The sequence below is a fragment of the Pomacea canaliculata genome, linkage group LG6, assembly GCF_003073045.1.
Source record: "Pomacea canaliculata isolate SZHN2017 linkage group LG6, ASM307304v1, whole genome shotgun sequence".
In the NCBI taxonomy this organism is placed as follows: Eukaryota; Metazoa; Mollusca; class Gastropoda; order Architaenioglossa; family Ampullariidae; genus Pomacea; species Pomacea canaliculata.
The window spans coordinates 28,426,194-28,448,717 of NC_037595.1; the positions used below are offsets into that span (position 1 = coordinate 28,426,194).

A 22,524-nucleotide genomic window follows, 5' to 3' on the forward strand; every position below is an offset into this window, starting at 1 on the left:
GGAACATATTACTATTTAATATATTTCATAAGGATGTTTGAGAATTTCATAAAGAACTATCTTTTTGTCGAGTCTTTTGTTTACAGACTAACATGAAGAAGTATCCTAAGATGGCGGCATCTGCAGTGCTGTGTGTGTATGATTGGGGTGCGTAATTTTTTTTACGTTTGGCTATTTTATCGTTTTTATTGAGGTTTTAAAGTTGAGGAATGGGTTCATTATTGAAGGTTTAATGAGCGAACTTTCTACCATGTTTATAACTTATTTCTTATGTTTCCACGAAAGTTAGGACGCTGAGTTGGCACAGTGCCGTAGTTGCTCGAGTTATTTTTGTTCCAGAAGTTCTGCTTTTAGTTGGTTATGATGAAGCCCCATTGCTACATTGAATTTCAAGGTTTCTGATTTAAGATTATATTAAACAATAGCTAAGTAACACCACTAAATATATACTGAGTGAACGAGACCATTTGAGTGCATTTCTTTACAAATGATAACGGCTGTGGTATGCAACACAGCAGTGAAAAGTGTCATTCCAGACGCTTCCCCCCACATTCCTTGAGATTAATATGTCAAAAATTTACAGAATACTTTCTTGCGTTTTTGTTTACATAATTTTGATGCATCAAATTTATTGTAGAACGTTTAGTGCAAAACAATTGTCATTTGCTACTAGGTAGGCAGGAAAATGTTTTAGTGGGAAGTTAAGTGTTACTATACAATTTCTTTCCTTATATGCAAGCTAAATTTTAAGCCAAGTTTAAGGTTATTTGCTTAACTGCTTAATACACTTTTGCTATCATGTATCAATGAAAACACTCAATTTTTAGAAGGATTTTGTAAAAAGTTTGTTTGTTCCCCTAATGTGGAATAAATTTTTTGCTACTAGGTAAAATTTCTGCAGAGCCCGTGCACTTGAATAACTTCTACTTTTTCCATTTTCTTTCTCTTTATAGAATAGTGTTTTGTAGGTTAAGGATGATGACATTTCTTTTGAATTTTTCTCTTTCATGTTTATATTAATCCCTCATCACTTTATGTAGTGTTAAAGTATGGGGGAGGGTTTATAAAGCCTTAGTGTAGTGTATAAATACATAAATATACCATTTCAATTTTGCGGATTTTCAGTTATTGTGGGTGGTTCTGGAACACATCTCCCGCGATAAAGAAGGGCTTATTGTATTAATTATTCACTCTTCACTAAATCTTGGTTATAATTTTTTTTTTTTTTTTTTGCAGCACTTATTTAGACTCTTAAAAGGACTGCCAAGAACAACAGGTATTTTTTTTTACCAAGACAACGAGAACATACCCACTAAGCCGAACAACCTGTGCCCAATTATCACAAGCTAGCACACACTGCATTTCTGAGGTTCTATTCAGCAAGACTACGCCAGGCGACAGGCAAGCGACTGAATCACGAGGCATTCAAGTCGATATTTTTGAGAAAAAGAAAAAGAAGTTTGGACTTCAAGCGACTTGTTGAGGACAGATATTTGTTTTGGTGTTGTGATTGCTTTTGTTGCATTCTTTCGACTGTTGCGCCATGTCAGTCAAGAAGATGAATAGTCCTCAGTGGAAGGTTAGCTATTATTTTCTTCTTTTTTTTTTTTTTTTCATTCATGTAAAAAGTTGTTCCCTACCTTTAACAGTTTTATTCTTGCATGTAGGATTATTTGGACAGAGGTTCCAATAATTCAGTAGTTTGTTTTGCATAAAACTCTTATATAGGGTTAATATGTAATATTCATTTAGATTCACCTTATTTCTGGGGTAGGTTAAGCTTGATGATTTGTATTTGAACTGAAGTTCATATTAAAATGTATTCTTTAAACTTTATATAACTAATGTTTGAAATATCTTGTGTTACATCTACAGATTATACATGATTTAGTGTTATCCAGAATTGCACATTGCAGAAAATCCAGCCGCCTACAGTACAAGATTCCGCCATCTTGTCTTTCCACCAGAGCCCCAGTAACACAAATGGTTCCCCTACCCCCCCAGCTACAACCACCTCTCCAGGTGCGAGGGAAAAGGGCTTTATTGACAAGTGTCAGGTGAGCAGTTAGTGTGTGTCAAGTATACAGATGATGTGTGGTTGCCTATTGCCTTTACAATCCTAAAGTAAGAACTGGATTATCTGGCAAGAAAGAAATGAATCTACTGACAAGGATAGGATTCTTTACCTGACTGTTGTCATTCCCTCTTTATAAAAGAAGTCCATTAATATGTAAATGTATGAAAAGGTAAATCTTGGAAAAAATTGCTCATTTGCAGGTTAAACATTGACAGAAGAAAAATGCATTATTTATATTAGTGGAAATAGGTTTCAATTGTTGCATTTTAAAAAGGCAGAACACTGGTCTAAGCATTTGAATGTAAATGTGTTTAGGTTTACTTGTATACTGAATAGATTCATGCACTGACTCTCCTAACCTTGCCCAATCTTACAGCATTCCTACGGATTTATCCAATGTTGCGACAAAGAGGACAGACTGTTCTTCCATTACAGTGAATATGGTGGCAATCTGGACACTATGAAAGTTGGTGGTAAGTATTTTTTTTTTTTTTTTTTTTTTAGCATACCTAGGAAAGCTTCGTAAGCATTCAGAATTTTCTGTCTTGCTTTTGTGCAGACTGTTGCAACTTAGATTTATGTGTGAAGGATCAAAGCAAAACAATATTATTTGCTTTTTTCCTAGCATATATATATGTCATAAAAAGTTTATCTTGTTTGTCATTAAAGCAGCCTTATAACTTTGATAACCATACTTCCTTACGAGAACAGAATTCAGCTTACAGTATATTCAAATTGTTTTCCCTACCGTAATCAATGTTGGTCATTAGTTTGATTGTGACAATCTGTGTCTAGACAATCCAGTCTTTTTAACTGTCAGTTATATCATGGTGTTTCCATTTTCTATTATAATCAGATTTCATGGATCATTCGTTCTTCTAGCTCCCTCTTCCTCCCTTTTCCTTCTTCTTTATTTATAATGGTAATATGTTAAAAGCAAGTTGATGTGTATGATGTCCTTCTATTTTCTTCTAGAGTTTACTGTCCATTGTTATGACATCACAGAAATAAAATATTCAAATAAAAACAGTAAAACATTGATAACCAGATTGTAAATAAATGCCTTGGAAATTTGGAATCAGATCCAGTTGAGTTCAGCGTGTCAAACGATCGGCGGACAGGCAAGCCAATAGCTGTGTCTGTTGTACGGTTAGATCTGCAGACAGTGATGCCAGAGGTGATCAGTGATGAACGATTTGTTGGGACAGTCATACAGGAGGCTAAACCTGTGAAAGGGAAGAATGTGAGTAAATGCTTGTTCTCTTCTTGCTATGTTCAAGATTAAAGTGTCATCAAAGTTTATAATTATATTGATTTTACCATTTTCAAGTTTGTTGATTTTAATAGCAGGAAAGATGCATTCAAGTTAAATTAGTATAATTATTCCTGCACCACTGATGTTTTTGTTAGATTGCAATCAAGAATATCTAAAGATGAAAAATAAGTGAACAAAACCAGATATTTTTAAAATTGAGATTTAAGGTCTCCGGTCCTTCATTTAGAGAAAAATTGCAGCATTATCTGGAAAGCATAATGCTACATAACGTGAAAATGTATTGAGACTTAGTTACATTTTAAGCTTTTATTTTTTTGTCAAATTGCATTCCAGTTGCATCACAGGTGTCTAGCTAATTGATTAAAATAAACAGGGTGTCCATAAAGTCCATGTGCAATTTAAAATGTAAGTGTATTTGATAGAATCTGTAAAAAGCACTAGAAATAATAAATACATTTTTTGTTGTTAATTCTGAACATATTCACCATCATTACTAATACAAAGGATAATACGATTCTGTAGTTCTAGAAAAACATTTTCAAGCTGATTTGCAGTAATACCAGCAATCACGTCTGTTATCCTAGCTTGCAAGTCTTATAAAAATTGAAGTTTGGATGAGTAGACATGTTTTCATGTCCCCAGCTCTAGAAAACTTTCCTCTCCGTTATATAGCCTTAGTTGCTGGCACAGTATAAAAGAGTTACCTAAAAGGTTTTTTTTACAGATGCTGCAGTTTCTTCACTAACACATGGCTTACCAGACTGGATTATCATTGACAGAACCTGTTTCTTTAAATTTTTTCTTTCACTTTGATACGGAATTTCCTGTCTGTTGGCACTTGTTACTAATACAGTGAAAGTTGGCTGTCCAGGGTTGAGCTCTTGTCTCGGATACACTGTTCTTTCTCTGCCTGTGGCATCTGTTTACAGGGCTGACTGCCTTGCCATAATAAAGTCTTAATTGCGGATGTAACCAACATGTCAGTCCCTGATGGCTACATAGGGGTGGGCTAGTTGTACAAGAAAAAAACAAAGATCGAACTTGCCGCACAACTGTAGAGTTTATTCAGAGTTTTACTTGGTGGCTGTCCTGCTGTTTCTCCACTCTCCCTTCCAAATCCAAAAAGCCTCCCTCAGCTGTAAAACTACGCTACTTATTTTATCCCTGTTGAACATTCCAGAACCATTTAGCCCCTCTCCCAAGGTTTTGTCACGTCCTTTCCCAGTCCATTTGGTGCCACTGCTCACCCCCACCCCGCCTTGTCTAGTCATTGTCTCCCCAAGTGGCTCAGGCAACTTTGCAACTTTGAGTGTAACAATAGACCCAGAAGCCGCAGGTGGACAGCTCAAGGCCAGCTATTACACAGCTGGCGTGAGAAAGGGACAGTCCTGGCGCTGTTAGACGCCGACTTTCTACAACCAAGGACATAACTGAGTACACTACTAGAGTGCTACACTGACTTAGTGGTTACAACTATTTTAAATTACACAGACTTTATGGACACTTTGATGAGTACTCCCAATTTTATGGTTCAGGGCACAGTACTAGGGAGCCAGGATGGGTTTGGGCGAGTGACCTATGAACACAGTGGAGAGTGCTTTTTCCTACCATATGCCATGGAAGATGTTCAGGAACCAAATATCAAAATCAAAACTGGTGACCAGGTTATGTTCTCTATTTCTACAGATCCACAGTAAGTATTTTGCCATGTAAAACCATTCTTGTTCAGGGTTAGTTTATTCCTTGTTACTCCTCAAGGAGCACAGGGCCACAATAATTGTACAGGATCCTGTCTATACTTAAGCTGTCCACTGCTTTCGACACTTTTAGATCGTCACATTCTCCTCCAGCAGCTTCACACTATCTTCGGCCTCACTGGATGTTGGCAAACAAATTAAAACTCAATAGGAAGAAAACTGAAGTCATCCATATCTTTGGAAACATGTGCTATAAGTCATCCATCCTGTTGTCCTTTCTCCCACACACTCCTATCTCTGTGTGTGTCCTATCACACTATCCTATACATGTTCTTGTATTGCTAACTGATGCATTTATGTTTTGTTTGTTTATGACGTCTACATAACATAGCCTCTTTCTCCTTTTCCACTGGTCTTTTGTGAAGTGTATCAAGCTCACTTCCATGTGGGAAAATGCACTAAACCAATCCTATTATTATTTTTAAAAAATTTCTGTTCACAAAAAGACACCACTTACTGTCATCCTAACCTGGCTCACCCTACCCCATGACATCTGGAAGCATTATTTTTTACTTATCGGTATTTTACTTTTCAGGACACAGACGATTCGTGCTCGAAATCTAGAACTTGTCATACCACCCAGTCAGCGCTATCAGGGTGTAGTATGCTCTATGAAGGAATCTTTTGGCTTCATTGAGCGTGCTGATGTTGTGCGAGAAATTTTTTTCCATTACAGTGAAGTGCGAGATAACATCAATGATATTCATTTAGGCGATGATGTAGAGTTCAGCATTCAAATGAGAAATGTAAGTTTGCTGTACAAAATTACTTTCAATACTACTCTGTGAACGTTTGCTTAACGCTTGGGAGATAGATGACAGATTGGTTGTGCTAGATTTATTTGTGAAAAAGTCATTCTGTGTGGGGTTTTTTTTTTTTTAGTGAGCATACTATAAAACAATTCATTGCAGTTTGACTGGATCATTGTTATATAAGGGTAAACAAATATGTAGCTTGATGCATAATTTCTATTGCATTCTGTCTTAATTTTCCCTTTTATAGAGCAAAGAAGTGGCAGTTGAGATAGAGAAACTTTCCCCAGGAACAGTCATTTTTGAAGACGTTGCCATTGACAAGGTTATTGGCAAGATCTTGAAAACTCTAAAGGGGCCTAATAATCGTCGTCAGAGTGATCTTCTTGGAGGCAAAATCATGTATGAAACACCTTTGGGGTAAGTATTTGGGCACTTGCAGTCAAGATATACTTCATCCCTACAATGGATAGTTAAAATATTTAGAGGAGGTGAGAGAACCAGAAAGACCCAGGTTTAGTTAAGCTTGCCACATTTTAATTCCATTTTACAGAAACAGAGTGCTGCAAGTCCTTTTATTTTTGTGAATGTAGGGAAATTATCTGGTCAGAATTTTCATTGGTTTTTTTTTTTCATCTTTAGAACGGTTGAGCTGCCATGGGGTGACAAGGATCAACAAGGGGATTGCACTCTTCATCAAGGAGATGTAGTCAGCTTCAACATCGCTACAGACAGGCGAGATAAACTTCAGCGTGCCACAAACATTACCCTCCTTGAAGAATCTTTTATTAAGTTGGGCGAAAAGAGAGAAACGGTAAAAGACCATTTTGTATTGATTACCATTGACTAGTTTTCATTTAAAGATATATAAGTCAGTAATCCCTTTTGTATCTGTGCACACACAGGGTCTGATTGTCAGCCTGAAGGAAGGGTATGGCTTCATCCAATGTGCAGATCGAGATGCCCGCATGTTTTTCCACTTCAGTGAATTTATGGATCCTCTGTTTACTCCCAAAGTACAAGATGAAGTTGCCTTTACTGTCTTGCAGGTACTAGTACTTGGTTGTAACAAACCAGTTTTGTAGGCTTTGTAGATGTCACATACCCGATTGCTAGACCCTGTATTAACTCATTCTTATTTCCTCCTCTTACTCTTCCCAAATAGCAGCACTGTTTAAATGTTTTACATGAAAAAGCTAGCAGAAGTTTTAAGATATTACTCTGGAAGAAAACATAATTGCTTTTTAATTATAGTTGTTATTATTTTGAAAAATGAAAAAATGCCAGAAATGTCTCTTGGTAGTAAGTTTGATTTGAAGGAAAGTAGCAAAAGTTGTTCATAGCTGAAGGTGGAAAATCAAATTGCTGACTCTTACAACAGGTTGCGACTTATTTCATTTGTTGTCTGTTGCAGGATCCGTCCTCTACCAATCGATTGGTTGCCACACGAATCAAACCTCTTCCAAAAGGATCTGTTTCTTTTCTTACCATTCACCCAGCCATGTATATTGGAACCATAGACAAAGAACCTGCCACACACAAAAACCAAAGTGAGTTGCCTTTTATAACCAGCAGCATCTGGAGTGGTTATAGACATATTTGCTAAAACAGCATATTCAGTCAGGGCTGTTTCCCGATCAGCGGTCCGGTGGCGCAGCGGTTAGCACCTGTCACCAATATAGTGAAGGTTGGCTGCCCTGAGTTCATTTCTCGTCTCGGGCACGCTGTTCGCAAGTGGCACATGGCTTAGCGACTGTCACCAATACAGTGAAGGTTGGCTGCCCAGAGTTCATTTCTCGTCTCGCACGCTGTTCTTTCTCTGCACGTGGCATCTGTTTACAGGGCTGGCTGCTTGCCGTATATAGTCTTAGTTGCTGACACGGCGTAAAACACCAATCCCTCTGCAAGTGGCATCTGTTTACAGGGCTGGCTGCCTTGCCGTAATATAGCCTAAGTTGCTGGCACGGCGTAAAACACCAATTCCCCCCTCCCCCAGTTTCCCGATCTAAATAAAGATGTAATTTTGAAAAGGAACTTTCCTCTTACTATTTCACTCTTGTGATACATGCTTAACTTGTGTGCTGCAGACAAAAACAAGGACACAGAGACAGGCAATATTGTGTTTGACTATGAAGGTGCCATTCAGCACATCTCTTACTCTATAAAAGGAAGTTCTGGATCTCAAAGGTGCTCCACGCTATGGTGACAAGGTACTATATTTAAAATTCCACAGAATACTTAGAATCTGACTCGCTGTTTTATTTTAGTGCATTTGATTGTGAAGAACACTTGGGTCAGTGACCAAAAAACTCCACATTCTACATGCTTTACCCTAGACATTGTGAACTAGAAATTAGCTTCCTCAAAGGCCACTAACCCTAACTCTGGCTATGGGACTCTTAACTATTAAGATGAAAAAAAGCTAATGGACTGAATTGATAACTTAACCATAAGGCTATGGAGCCTCAAACACCCAACTTTCCATCATTCCCCATTCACAGAGGCTGTGAAGACAGAGTTACTTTTATTAATCCATCTGTGTTTTGCTTTCTTAGAAATAAGAAAAACACTGGTTAGTGATTTAGTTGTTTATTTTTTGTGTGTGCCTTTATATCTTTGTGTTGGAGTAAAGTGTGAGTAGAAAAGCTCTTAATTTATGTCAGTTTTTTCTGAGAATTTTGTTTTGGAAAATTCTGTGTAACAGGTGGAGTTCCAGATTGGCGAGCAAAAGAACAACAGCAAGAAGGTGGCAGTCAATGTTCGTGTGGTAATCCGTAACATCACAGGTCGATGTCAAGGGTTTGTAGCTACCCTAAAGGAGAACTATGGGTTTATTGAAAACAGTGACCATGACAGAGAGGTTTTCTTCCATTACAGGTAAGAAGCAAGTATCAGGGCTTCTGCTTACGCAAAAAATTGCGTACAGTATACATTAAAAGTTTGGAGGACCCCTTCAGTTTTCGTCAATGGGGTCCCCTTCACATTTGGGCGAAGAACAGGGACCCCTTAAAAATCTGAAGAAGGGGTCCCTGGGACCCCAAAGAATTTAGCCTTAGCAGAAGCCCTGAAGTATGTAAGAAATAACACTTTTTTCCCCTTGCCGCTAGGAACCAAATTACAAAAGAAAGAAATAGCATTTGCTCTCCTCAAAGAATCTAATGTCAAAAGTGAATAGTGACATTTTCTTGTAAGTCTTTGTTGATATTTTCCTACATTTATAAACATGTTCTTCTGCTTGGCATGATGTTGACATAGTGTGTGTATATATTTCAGTGCATATGATGGGAATGCAGCAGATCTCGATTTAGGGGATGAAGTTGAGTACACGCTAGCACGAAAGAGCTCCAAACTAAGTGCAGAGAATATCCGCAAACTGAACAAAGGAACAGTGGCACCTGAAGTGAGGACCAAATCACTTTGTTCATTGTTATGAGAGAGGGAAGTGGAAAAGGGGAGAAAGGGTGTATGAACAAGGATGCATAATTGCATGCAGTGTGTGTGTTAGATGCATGTGCAGTTGTGTCCATATACCAGCAATTATGTGCAAGCTTGCTTTGCTTTGTCTCATCCTCTCTCAACCATCATTAATTTTTGTGACAGAAAAACCTTATTGTAAAGTGTTTCTTGTGGTATGAAAATGAATTGCATATAATCTATTTGGAGTTTGGTTTATGTTCTTGTTAAGATTCTTCATTTTCTTTTTGATTCCTCCTCTATTTTCAAGTTATGAAACATGAATATTGAGGTTAGCAGTCTGTAAACCCTGTCAGTGAGAAGTGTTAGCTATAAGGAAATGTAGCAGAAGAATAATATGGTCTAGGTTTGTTTTTTCCTCTTTTGTTGTTGGTTTTTTTTTTTTTTTTTTTGCAATAACACAAAAATGTTGCTTGTTTAGGAAATGCTATGGGACAGAGGGATACTACAAGGCAAAATCATTCGACCTATGCGCATTGTAGATCCAGAGCAAGACGAGTATTGTGGTCTTGTGCAAGTCGGAGATGAAGGTGAGGGACTTATTTTAAGGCAGCATATTTACTGTGTTCTTATATAGCTTAGTGGGTTAAAAAGAAAAAAAGATTCGGAATCTATATTTGAAAATCCTAGAGTTTCCTGTTAAATGGTTTGCTTTAGCATAGGTGCTTTTCTTTCTTTTTTTTCTTTTTTTTTTTTTATAATGACATTTCTGTTTATCATCCTTTATGATAGTTAGGATCATGCTAACACCAATTATGCTTGTCAGCAAGTTCAGATTGGCCTGCTTTGGTGTCCACAGATGATGAGGAGGTAGAAACCTTTCCATATGGCATTACCAGCCTGGCAGATAAACGTGACTTTCTGCAGAAGGGTGATATTGTGAAGTTCCAGGTGGCCAAAGTCAAACCAGCAGGTGCTGTGCGTGCCACAAATATAGCAGCTCTCCGTAAATATATTCGTGCCAGAGTGGACTCAGTTAAAGGCCAGGTGAGTGAAAAGCCAGCAACTACTTGTTTTTGAATTGTTGTTTGATGAGAAATTTTTAGTTTGTAAGCACGTACTTCTCATTATGGGGCATGAGTGTCTGTTGTCTCCAGTTTCTGTGTTCAGAGTTACACAAAAAATTATGATAGACTTTTGAGTGTACTTGTATTTTCTAATGCAGAACCAAGCAGCTTCATTCTAGAATAAATTGAAAACTTATTACTAAATGGGTGAGATGTCTGTTCAGAGCAAGGAAACTTTTTAAGGGTTATCTAATGAATTTTGCAGTTAGTGCATTGTTACCATATTGCTAGCACCAGGTGTTATGAATTCAATGTTGAAGCCAGTTTTGAGGTGTGCCACCTGGTGGCCAGCAACACCCTAGTGGGTATGTAACCTTGTGCTTGACCTGGCCGGTCAACCACTTGGCTTTAACCTGGTCCTCCTAGACCACTCTAGTTGTGCTGTAAAAATTTTGAGTTGCAAAAGTAGCAACTGGTAAATCTTTAAAATGAATATTGCCTATTTCACTATTTTATAATCAAGCAAATGATCACCATCAATCTTGCACTCCTTTTGCGATAAAGCTCCTAAAACCTGTTAAGTAGGTGCGGTAAAAATGCTGATTATTATTCGTAATATCAGAATTAATTTCAGCTTGTACCAACCTGACGGAGCATAGTTATTCTTTCTCACTGTTTGCTGTAGTTTGGCTTCCTGAACTACGAGGCTGAAGAAGGCAAGAAACTATTCTTCCACATGACAGAGGTTCATGACAGTGCACAGATCACCCCCGGTGATGAGGTCGAGTTTGTAGTTGTTCAGAATCAGCGCAATGGCAAGTATGCTGCATGCAGTCTGCGTAAAATCTCGTGAGTAATAGTATTCTTTTTGTCTTATCTATTGTTGGTGTGCTGCATCGTTGATTGTCTCTGTGATCCTATTGGAATTATCTGATGATGTGGCACAAGATGTTTATTTGGTGCACACTTACGCATGTGAGAGAGAGATAGAAAAGCTACAATATCACATTTTGTTTATAAGTATGGAGTTAAAGTAGATGTTTTCTCCAGCTTTTGTGGCAGGATATATTTCCTTGACAAATTAGAAGAGCTTTATTTATTAACACCCTAATTATGGTTAAAAAAAAAATCCTGCATTTTTGTTTTTTGTTTTTTTTTGCTTTATCTCCCTTTATTAGTCTTGCATGATCAGACCTGGAAATTGCAAACGTTATGTTGCTACACATCAGATATCGTGTAAGATGCTCCAAACTTTGAGTCCTTTATATGCAGAGAGACACAACGACCAGAGCGCCTCATCAGCCGCCTGAAGAGTTTGTCCGATGAAACTGCTCCCCGCATCATCGTGGAACGCCAACCCCGTGGGCCAGACAGCACAAAGGGTTTTAGCATTCCACGCACACTGTGGAAACCTCCTGCTTGAAGGCAGCATTTATGAGGCATTATATAAGCAGATTGTTTTTGGGTTTTTTTTTTCCTCTTCAACTCCAAATTCTGTAGTTGAAACCGGTTCTGCTCTCTGCAGTATTCTGCAAGGGGACAGCTAGGGAGGGTGTGGTTGGGTAAAAATAGCTACATTTACATAAAATGTGATGGGGTAGGTGTATAAAGGTGCAAATGAGAGTCCATCAGGGTCTTATTTTTGGAGTGCTTGTGGTGCCAAGTTGATGGCCTCTTTATGTTTTAAAGACAGGATTTTGGGTCACAGAAACAAGCTTTGGTAAACTTTGTTCTGCCAAATCTTGGCAAAATTTCATGTCTACATTATATGCCATGCACAAGTTTTTCTCCATTGTGATGGAGACAGAGATAATAAGGTGTTTTCAGGCAAAGACAACACAATTAAAATAAATGAAAAAAAGACCTTGGATTTGTTGATGCAGATTTATCTGTTGGTAGAATATTTCTGCTTGCACTGAGTGAGGGGGGTGCTAAAACTGTATGATAGGCTTTTGGTAGAGAACAGACATAGACTTGATCAGCTTTAAGAAATGTGCTACTTGTTTAAAAAATCTGAAGGGTTTTTGATCGATTTCTTTTCCCCCTCCTTTTTGTTTCTCTGCTTAGGAGAAGTAGAAAACTGTCAGATAATGAAGTATAAAGTTAAAAGAGACCCAAAATAAAAGTTTTAAAAATCCAGAATAGTAGACATCAGGTTAATGTAAGAGTATAACAGAAAAGTAAAGTGCAAGGCTTCCATCATTCCTGAACACACTGTGCTTTGAGTTTTTATTGCTTAATTTTGACTGCTTTTGCATCCGTGACCAAAGATCACATGACAGTTCTATCTGACATCAGAAGCCAGCATGAGCATTTAAAAGTATGAATTCCATTGTTTTTACGTATAATGAGTAGTTTTTTTTTAATTAGTGTGTAATTTGTCCCCCCACACACACACACTTCCTATGTGTTTTGTGCAAATTCACAGTTTGCAATATTAACAAGACTTAACTGTCAACCAGCAAAAAGGTGACCTACCACCCCACCCACCCTGTGCTCTTCGTGTGGAGTTTCAACTACTATGCAAAGCTTTCACATTGATCACATTGAGTAGTCAGTCACTTTGTAGCTATGATTTCTGATTAAAACTATTAAAAGAAAACTTTGTGCATAATACTGCATTCAACTAGGAAAGTGGATGGCTTTGAGGAAAGGGCAGACCAGACATAAAAGACATGACTTTTGATTGTTGCTTTTTTTTTTTTTTTTTTTTGTTTATACCTGCAGCAAAGGTTGATTCTCTTTCCCTACATTATCTAAATAGAATTTATTGTAAAGCTTGAAATTTTAGACATCCTGTAAAAAGCTATGATTTGACATTACAAAACAGAATTCATCACAGTGTAAAAGTATGTTCTTGAACTCTAATGTATATTTTTTACTACTTTTAGGATATTTCAGAGCATTGACCTGGAACTTCCTCTTTCTCCACTAAAACTTAACACTGATGCTGTTGTTACGTGATCTGTCTGTTGACAGAGGTGAACAGTATTAACACTTGTCCATGTGCTGATAGAAGACAAGTCGTTTAAAAAAAATGCAGAGAAAGAAATGTTAGTGGAGGCAAAGTCTTGCTCAAATTTTGGTTCCAGATAAAAGTTTGCATCCTACAGGAGAGGGTTGATGCCATAATTCTACAAGAAAACTTTCAGAGCATTTTTTTCTTTTTTAAATTTTCGTTTAGGATTTTTTTTTTTTTTTTTTTTGAGAGGGTGGGGGAGTTGGGGTGGTGAAAGTCTTATCTTGCAAGGCAGTAGTTTGCTTCTGGAAGAGGCTTTTCAGCTGGCTGTTATGCAATTTTATTGTTACTAAGATGTCTAAACAAAGCTTTCCCCATACCCACAGTATGTGAATGATAGGACATTGCATATTAAAACAATATTTTCTGTGTGCCTATGACAGCTGTCATTATCAGGGCTTTAGAATCAGTTTGCTCTCTGGTAAAACTTGTGCAGAATGAAAATGGAAAAAATAGCAGTTTGTGCCTTGATTTTTGTCTCTTCATGGTGGCTGAGGAAGAAGGGGTACTGTTAGTAGAAACATCCATTCCTACTCTGTAACTATGGAAAACATGTAGTCACACTAAATTGGAAAGGATTTGTGCAGTCAGACGCTACACTTCATATCTTTGTTCAAAATGATTCTGTATATTTAAGGTACAGCTTTGTTCTCTGTTGTGTGCCTTGTTTGATTAACATGCATCAAGAGTAAGAGTTACAGTGATTTTTGTTCATTTTTTAGCCACCAGATTGCTGGTCATGTTTAGTAGTACTTGTTTGAAAGAGCTACTTGAAAGGTGGAAACAAGAGTTTTGCTTCGATATGCAGCTGGTTAACATTGTTGGATTGTATGGGACACTCATTGTTTCTTTAGTCATTTATAAAAGTACATTTTTTTAGTTTTGGGACAGATTGGAAGAAGTGGTAGCAGCAAAGTTTGGGGTGGGGTTGGGAATAGATAAAGTTGGTTACATGGTGCTTAGTTCAAGCTTTCCTGTACACAGTTTTTTATATTTTAACTCTTCCTAGTCAGCTTTACATTTAGCTGAACCTTGACTTAAAGAACACATTAAGAAAAATTCATATGTATATAATAATAAACTGCACATTTTGCTAAATATCTTCAGATTCTGGTATTTAAAAAACAAACTTGGGAAAAGGCATGATTTTCTCAGGTTGATCCAGTGTTTTGGGGGAGGGGAAAAGGAGGGCATGACAGTTGATTCCAGTGAATTTTTGCATGCGTATGTGTGAGCCATGTGCTGTAAATGCACACAACATGTATGATTTTGAAGCCAGTTTAAAAAAAACCTTGCGCCAGATTCGTTGGCTTTTTTTTTTTCTGTCTGTAGTTACTTTTTCTTTAAGATGTTATATGTGAGTGCCTCATGCAGAGAACACTCTTCGAAACTGTTGTTCAGAAATATTTTTCTTATTCAGCTGCAAAGTTCATCTTCTCTACAGTGCATTACAACATACAGGGACTGTACTTAACTGTGTGTCATAATCCTAAATTTAGAGTATGTGCAATGCTTGTCGGATCAACTTAGTGCAAGTGCTGTGCCTGGTGGTTGCATTGACATTTTAGCTGTGAACTTTTTTTTTTTTTTGAATGAAGAAGTGCATGCTTGAAGAATGGATCCTAAGTCAACTTGTCTTGAGACTTTGTAGCATGCATTTTTGTTCTGTTTTTACGAAGGTACCAGATTCATGGTACAAGATGTATTGTTGGTAGACTGAAGTGGAATGCAGCAAAGAAGACTGTGTAATAAATTGCACAGGTCATAGTTTCTGTAAATCAGCATCTGCAGAGCTTTGCAAGGTATGTGTACTGTGGCTGTGAGAGAATTATTATTCAACATACTCAGTTCATGCTGAAATCGGGGTGAAAAATCAAAGAGGTGCATATCAGCAGTTACATCTGTTGTTGGAACTGTTTAGTGCATAGTTCCAGACAATTCAAGTTAACCATTTGACGTTCCTCTTTGGTGCTTTTTTAAGTATGAAAATGCCTTTTTAAAAAAAAATGTTACCACAGTTCTGGTTTGTATGAATTACAAGCGTATGCTGCCGTTGGTATGCACTTATGCGAACTTGAATATTTTGAGGCTTTTGCCAATGCAACCTCTTGTGGTTTTTTTTTTAATCAAGCACATAAATGGTGAAGCCTGACCCCCAGCTGATAACATCGCTGCCATATGGTTTATATAGCGGTCATGCCTATGGAGATAGCAAGCATTTCTCTGCTGCAGGTGTTAACTATATAGTAAGCAGGGAGAATTCGGGATTGTAAATAAACTGACCACAAAGCCCATCCACCCTCCTGCCAACCCTTGGGTCTTGAGACACTTTCTGTGTGGGATAATATTGAGATCAAAAAAAAAGACTGCACTTGGTGAATTGGCACTGAAGTACCCAGTGGCTTGAGGTGGTCATAGTCATGAATGAAGCAGGAGCTAATAAAAAAAAAAAATCGAAAAGGACTTCAGGCAGCTGTTCAGCATCGTGGTAGTGCCCCGGTCACTACTGCCAGACATGCTGCAGATGATCATCAAAATAAGGTCACTGAAGTTTTGGGAGCTCTTTTGTGCAATGAGGATCTGATGGAAAGACAGCGATACTGACAGACTTGTTAAAAAAAATATATATCAAGGTTACTTCCTGAAATGCAACAAACATTTTACAATTTGAAGTGAAATTTTGGCTACATTTTGCCTGAACAAACAATAAAGGACAAGCTGTAGCACAGGTAAGACTTCTGTGATTATGTGCCTTGAGTGAACATATGAGAGCAGAAAGTTGTGACAATTTTTCTCTTTTTGGGGGGGGGGGGGGGGGCTGTTGGACAGTCAGTGAGGGTTGGCTGTCCTGGGTTCAGCTCTTGTCTAAAGCACACTGTTCTTTCTCTGCATCTTTCATCTGTTTACTGGCCTGGCTGCCTTGCTAAGCTAATAGCTTTAGTTTCTGGCTCAGCATAAAACAATTCCTCACCCTCTCTCTCCCCCTTTAAGTTTTGGGGAGTGGCGAGCTGCTAAGACTGCTTTAACCTCTTGCAATCAGTCCAATATAAGACAATCAGGAAGTTTTAATTTTAACTGTAAAGCTTTCCATCACATTCATTGATCAAAAAGACTGCATATGGGATTTGTCTCAAGCTGCAACAGAGGATGTTACAATGTAAATAACCCAAACTGATACAGATTGCATGTTTCATATGTAAGGGATATTTGTCAGCATGCACACTATTAATGTACAATAACATTCAGACCAAAAAATTGTCTGACCTAGAATCTTTCAAACATAAATATAACTGCAAATTCAGTAGTTTATTCTTTAACACTACATGGCATCTGTTTACAGGGCTGGCTGCTTTGTCTTGATATAGCCTTAGTTACTGGCTTGTAAAACATCTATTCCTTCCCCCTCCCCTCACCCTTATTATGTAACACCACAAATTCAGTACAGCTTGGAGGAAAAACTCAGATCTTAGCATACTTGTTTGGGTCATGCTGCATTCTACTGCACTTGAATCGGTCTTGGCCATGTCATGTAATTCCCTGATGGGGCTTTCCTCAAATATGTATTGGTAAAGAAATTAAAAAGCAAATTTAAACTCATTTCCTGCCTGCGTCATGTGCTAGTCTGCACATCACATGGAGCAGTCTGGACTGGTACTTTGCCCTGTACCAAGTGTCATGCACCTTATCTGCACATCACAGTTGCACAATATTTTAACACTATGGGGGAAGATTGCGAACTGCACAATTTCATTTCCCAGGCACCACTAAGATCAAAACAGCATTATAAGCATTGCCTATAGCAGCCACTTCCCAAACTGTATGTTTACAGATGTTTCATTTTTTAACATCTCAAAACGTAAATATCAAGACCAAGATATACATCTATGCTCTATTTTTGTTGCTGTGCAAGATGGTGCCTGTAGGTGTTAAAGTGAAGGTAATGGACAAAAAAGCAAGGCATTGGCAAGAAAGATAAATCCCTTCCAGGTTGAAGGTTACGCAGTACTGCAATGCGGCAGATTGCTTGCAGAGTAATATTTCTTGGGATTGTAATGCCAGGTAATGTATATCTAATTTTGCCACAGTTCCCAATAAACTGAAACACGTTGATTTGGAATCACAAGGTGTAAAACTGATCAGGAAAGGTTTAGTTGTTTTTAGATCCATACTTGAAGGGAGTTTATGGGTATGTTGGTCAATGCACATAAACAAGTCCGAGTCAAAGATCAGAACTCTCAAATACTGAAGGTTTTGACCTGCTGCTACATGGCAGCACATGACGATACGATCGCCTGCACGAGAGTATTCCGTGGTACAGGAAACCAAGTCCAAATAATACTGTCCCTCATGCTCTTCATCAGAGTCACAGTTGCTATTGACTTCTTCATCTGCTGCACTGCATCTTGTCCTCTGTTGAGCTGAGTGTCTGTGAAGCAAGTCAACAGGATCAGGTAGTGGCACTGTTTTGTTAAAAATTATGCTTCTGGTGTTTAGATCTTGAACAAGGATTTCACACCTGGTGCAGTACTCATTTGGCTTCATGCTCAAAAGTCTCCTTGGAAATCGAGGATCAAATGCTATCATCTTGAACTTGCGATCTTGAAACTTATGTAGTTTACTGGTGCTCAGAACAGGATTTTCTGCTGAGATAGGTTCATCTCCATGAAGTTTCTTAGCTGTCAAAGAAAGTGAGGCAGCACGAGGCCTGAGCACCGACACTGGTAATCGGAGTAACAGACAGTGACCATCTGGACTTAAATGGCACTGGATGCTTCCTTTCAGAAGCATGTCAGGCTTAAAATGCTTGACGTCATCTTTGAATACAAAATACTGCTTTGCTGACAAATCAATGACAAGGAAATGTAGATAAATTTCTCTTCCAACTAGAAGCTGGACAACTACCAAATTCCCTTCGTAACAAATTATTTGTGGGAAACCAATTATAGGATGTGGTAATCTACCACCTGTAATTCTGTCAGTTCTTAACGGTTTTAATTCCCCATGAGATTGAGGTACATATTCTGTGATGAGAGCACAGTCAGGGAGATCAATTTCTGCTGAAATGTAACGTCCCCCACAAAAGTTGATCTTCCTCTGTAAAGACATCCTGAAAACAGAAATACGTACATGAATAAGGTATATGCGGAAAAGCTGCAAACACAAGCAAACGGTTAACCTTACATTTCTAAATTCCATGTAATCCATGTCCCATCATTTGTAATCAGAATTGTTTAAATACTTTATTAAAATTTAAAAAGTGATGCAAAGCTTTGAGAGTTGGAAATCTACCTGCTGACAGTTCGAGATCAGTATACCATGGACGCAGGGCCGGCGCTAGGCTGTGTTGCGCCCTAGGCGAAAGAAAAATTATGCGCCCCCCCCCCCCACACACACACACACCTCACAAAAAGTGAACCATGTTATATCATTTATTTTGCAATTTATTTAGTCCTGGTCATGAAATTGATGCTTAAAACCTCACTTTTCTTGCTTTTTGCTGTGCAAAACGAGTTATCAGTTCCTTCAGATTGAGTGCATTTGCCAAGTCATGCTCAATAGATATGGTGGCCAGCCCAGTCAGTCTCTCTTGCAACATTGTTGATCTCATATAGTTTTTAATTAATTTTAATTTTGGGAAACTCCGTTCTGCACTGGCAACAGAAATTGGAAGAATCAATAAAATTCTGAGAGACACTACAACATTCGGCACAATATCAAATAGCTTATGTTGGATTATGAATGTTAAGACTTCTTTGGGGTTCATTTTAGGCTTGGGAAGTCTTGTAGCCACAACCTGTAATTCAGAACAGAGTTCCTCCGCGTCGATGTCTTTGCTGTCTCTGTGCATTAGTGCCTTTGCCAAGACCTCGCAAGATAGTAGAATGTCCTTCCTTGGTTTTTCAGAAATGCTTTGGATATCATAAAGAAATCCAAATAATGCACTGTGCTCCTGAATCTGTTTAAATCTGTCTTCAATGGATGCAGTTCAAACAAGAAAGCTATAGGCTTAAATATCACCAGTAATGATTGCGGCGGTCTGTCTCAGAATTCAGCGCGACTGTGATGTGCTAAAGACCACCAGACTGTCACGGACCCGTTTGTGCAATGAAAAGTTTTGCAAAAAGTTACACCACCGCTATCGCAACCCGTTGCATCCACACAATCAAAATAAGCACTATAATAAGGAAATGAAATTAATGTAAAGAAAGACATAAATCGTGTTAATAAACTATATACAGCTATGTCACAGTGTATAAAATTCATGCGAACTTATCTTTACAAACTCTCATGAAGTGGCTGTAGACAGTAGCTCTGTTCAGTCTGGCACAGCTAAATGCAGTTCACAACCTTTACTGACTCAGCTGTGGAAGGATGATAGCTCCAGGCACCCGAACAGACGATTACAAAGTAAATTCAAACAGCAGCACGAGATGTCTGCAGCCACTCAGACAAGTGAGGTTTTGACATCGTCTTGTGGGTTTTAAGTTCAAAGTTCAAACTACCTCTTCCCCACTCTTGCTGTCCAGCCCTGGTAATGTGATCTGACTTTCTTTACAGTGGTAGAGATTTATCTCTACCCTTCTCCACTAAGCCACCCCACTGAGGTCCTTTCAATCTTTCTCTCTTCTCTCTTTCTCATCTCACGGACAACTATCAAGTAACATCGCACCACCTTCTTTGTCCAGTCTTCTAGTCTGATCCGACTGGTCATTAACTGTGACAGATTTATTGCTACCTGTGGGCTTGTCCACCTAGCACCTCGATCGGCAAGTGCTTTCAATGGTTCTCTTCTTTCTCATCTTACAGACGAACTAACGAGTAAAACCGAACTGACTACATGTTTGCTGCTTAAAAATAGTAGAAAAGTGGTTTTCTACAAGAACTCATTACGACCAGAGGCGTTAGAACCCAGAAGTGTCAAAGAATGGCTTACTAAAATTAAATCTTTTTCGAGAATTTGCTGCAGATTTGATTAATAACTTATAAGTAAGAACTACTTTTTGTCAAGAAAAAGTACGTCTGTTTTTCAATTGCAGGCGTGCATCATACACACATGGATGCTTGCATGCCTCCCAAATCAGACCTACACTTATGAGTAGGGGATTTCAAACACTCGTGTAAAAGGTTTTATGGAGTGCACACTGATGGAGACAAGAAATGTGTAGCACCTTGCTCTGGTCTTATTTTGCTGTGTGGTCTAAAACTCAAGCTATCACAGCTTCCAGCCTCTAGACCACCCTCATAGCAGCTACTTTGTTCCCATCCAAAGTCACACCTCACAGGTGGGCGGGCAATGAGAGAGTCTGTCAAGAGAGAGACTTCTAGATACTAACAATGCAAAGTTGTAAATCATGGTGTCAGCTCCCCAAACACAGTCCAGTGATCAACACTTCGTGGTGTCCAGCATAGGGTTTGTTGAAAACAAGAGAAGTATATAGACTGTAGGTCTTAGTACGCATTATCTCTTAATAACCAATTTCAAATATTCTGTCAATGGAGCATAACAACAAGCTAGCCATTCAAACTGTAGACAAACAGATGCACTCTTAGATAATAAAAATAAACATTACAAGTTGACAACTAAATTAAGCGTAATACACCAATCGAACAGAAATTTAATAATTAATAAGAAAGTTAAATATTCACGACCATGAGTCACAACAGTAAGTACAAGACTATAGGCCATCAGTGTCAGTAAATAGATATGCTATAAACTTCAAATGGCTCTACCTTGATGTTTGTCTGCTAAAGACTTTAATACTCTTATTAACTAAGAACGCGTTCGTGACATTAGCTAAGTTCCTTCGGGTTGAAAGTTCGTAAGTGTAAACAATATTGAGCAACTGTTTAGTTGTCATAACCACAGAGAAACTCGCGTAGCAAACTCAAGTCAGTGTTGTTGTCCCTGATCTCAGCTGCAGTGTTTTCAATGCATAAGTGTGGAACCTCTTCAATAGTAAGATAGAGGAAAGAAAGGTGAGCTTGGTATTAGTGGAATGTGGTCCACTCCATGGTACCAGGCCCCATCCATCAACCCGCCCCTCCGCTGTCTATTCTCCGCCCTCTTCTTCCCCGCTGGTTAGCTGGTCACTTCAAGTGCGCCCTGTAATAATGGGTTTTCCTGTACTACATCACTACATGATCTGAGAAACTCGGTGGTGAAGTCAACCTACAAGCTGAGGAAACGGTGCCTTCCACCAACGCAGCCCCTCTCACCGCCCTTCGGGCCCCTTCCCCGCCCCTCTCCCGCCCCTCTGCCTGCCGGTTAGCTGTGGTCACTGCAGGTGCGCCCTGGGATAATGCGATAATGGGGTTTTCCTGTCATACATGTACTGAGAAACTAGCGTGGTGGTCAGTCTACAAGCAGAGGAAAAGTGTCCTGCTAATATCATTTTGTGAAAATGACATATTTCCTTAAAATTATTTATTTAAAAAAAAAAAAAAAAAAGCAGGCCATTTTTTCCGCCCCCCTCGGTCGCTGCGCCCTAGGCGATTGCCTAGTTCGCCTAATAGGTAGAACCGGGCCTGCATGGACGTGTAATTATATAGTTCGTGGTCCCACAGAAAGCTAGCATGCAAACCCCTTTCAGCTCTGTATATCGTTTACAAAATTATTTAAATATCATTAACGGAATAAATTCAATTTTTTTTAAATATTTTTAACGAACAGTAGCTTAAGAAAGTGTTTTCTGATCACTGGAAACTTCAAATCGTACACATCACATCCACCCTCATTTCTGGAACCTGCCGATACCCTTTGCTATTACAAGTTGCTTACGTGGTACCACGGGCACACTTGCAGACGAATTTTATCTGTTGACTACCAGATATATACTTCTGTCGTGGTCGCTGGTCCACTAATAGGGTCGCAGGGACCTAGTTATGATCTCAGGAAGATTTCATTTGACCTGCACTATTATATTTATGTGTCTCGTTATCATAATGATTGCTTTATTCGTAGTTTTATGCCAAATTTTAATGTGCACGGTGTTATTTACATGTTCTGTCTTTAACTCCTAGTTTACTGCAGAAGATCTCATTTATAACGAATATTTATGCTGCGAGTTATGAGAACCACGAACTTGCATTACTGAACTGCTGGCAGACGAATTTTTTCTACTAGAACGAGGCATCTAACAAAAAGCTTCCGGTTTATTCACA

General features: G+C 38.5%; 2 protein-coding genes across 5 annotated transcripts; one reads left to right on the forward strand and one right to left on the reverse strand.

Annotated features, from left to right (window-relative positions):
* Window positions 1-13: 13 nt before the first annotated feature.
* Window positions 14-16,090, forward strand: LOC112567030 (cold shock domain-containing protein E1-like). The gene is given in 19 exon segments (XM_025243484.1): window positions 14-147; window positions 1,237-1,579; window positions 1,917-2,057; window positions 2,454-2,550; window positions 3,160-3,320; window positions 4,889-5,046; window positions 5,646-5,856; window positions 6,113-6,282; window positions 6,505-6,676; window positions 6,768-6,911; window positions 7,277-7,412; window positions 7,950-8,026; window positions 8,028-8,072; window positions 8,567-8,739; window positions 9,136-9,262; window positions 9,758-9,866; window positions 10,136-10,323; window positions 11,029-11,192; window positions 11,616-16,090. Coding segments are annotated over 18 exon segments (2,460 nt in total). The 5' UTR covers window positions 14-147; window positions 1,237-1,543; the 3' UTR covers window positions 11,767-16,090.
* LOC112567031 lies at window positions 15,845-22,464 on the reverse strand. 4 transcript variants are annotated; one of them, XM_025243488.1, is made up of 2 exons: window positions 22,446-22,464; window positions 15,845-18,469 (listed from the first exon to the last, which is right to left on the reverse strand). In XM_025243488.1, exon 2 carries the CDS (start codon window positions 18,466-18,468, stop codon window positions 17,245-17,247), a length of 1,224 nt encoding a protein of 407 aa, XP_025099273.1. In that variant the 5' UTR covers window position 18,469; window positions 22,446-22,464; the 3' UTR covers window positions 15,845-17,244. The 4 variants fall into 4 exon arrangements, with proteins under 4 accessions (XP_025099273.1, XP_025099270.1, XP_025099271.1 ...); XM_025243485.1 differs by lacking the exon at window positions 22,446-22,464 and adding an exon at window positions 22,142-22,439; XM_025243486.1 differs by lacking the exon at window positions 22,446-22,464 and adding an exon at window positions 22,080-22,439.
* Window positions 22,465-22,524: the final 60 nt, after the last annotated feature.

Excerpts from the sequence above, each read along its gene's own strand:
- LOC112567031 (XM_025243488.1), bottom strand. The coding sequence starts at position 18,468 with ATGTCTTTACAGAGGAAGATCAACTTTTGTGGGGGACGTTACATTTCA.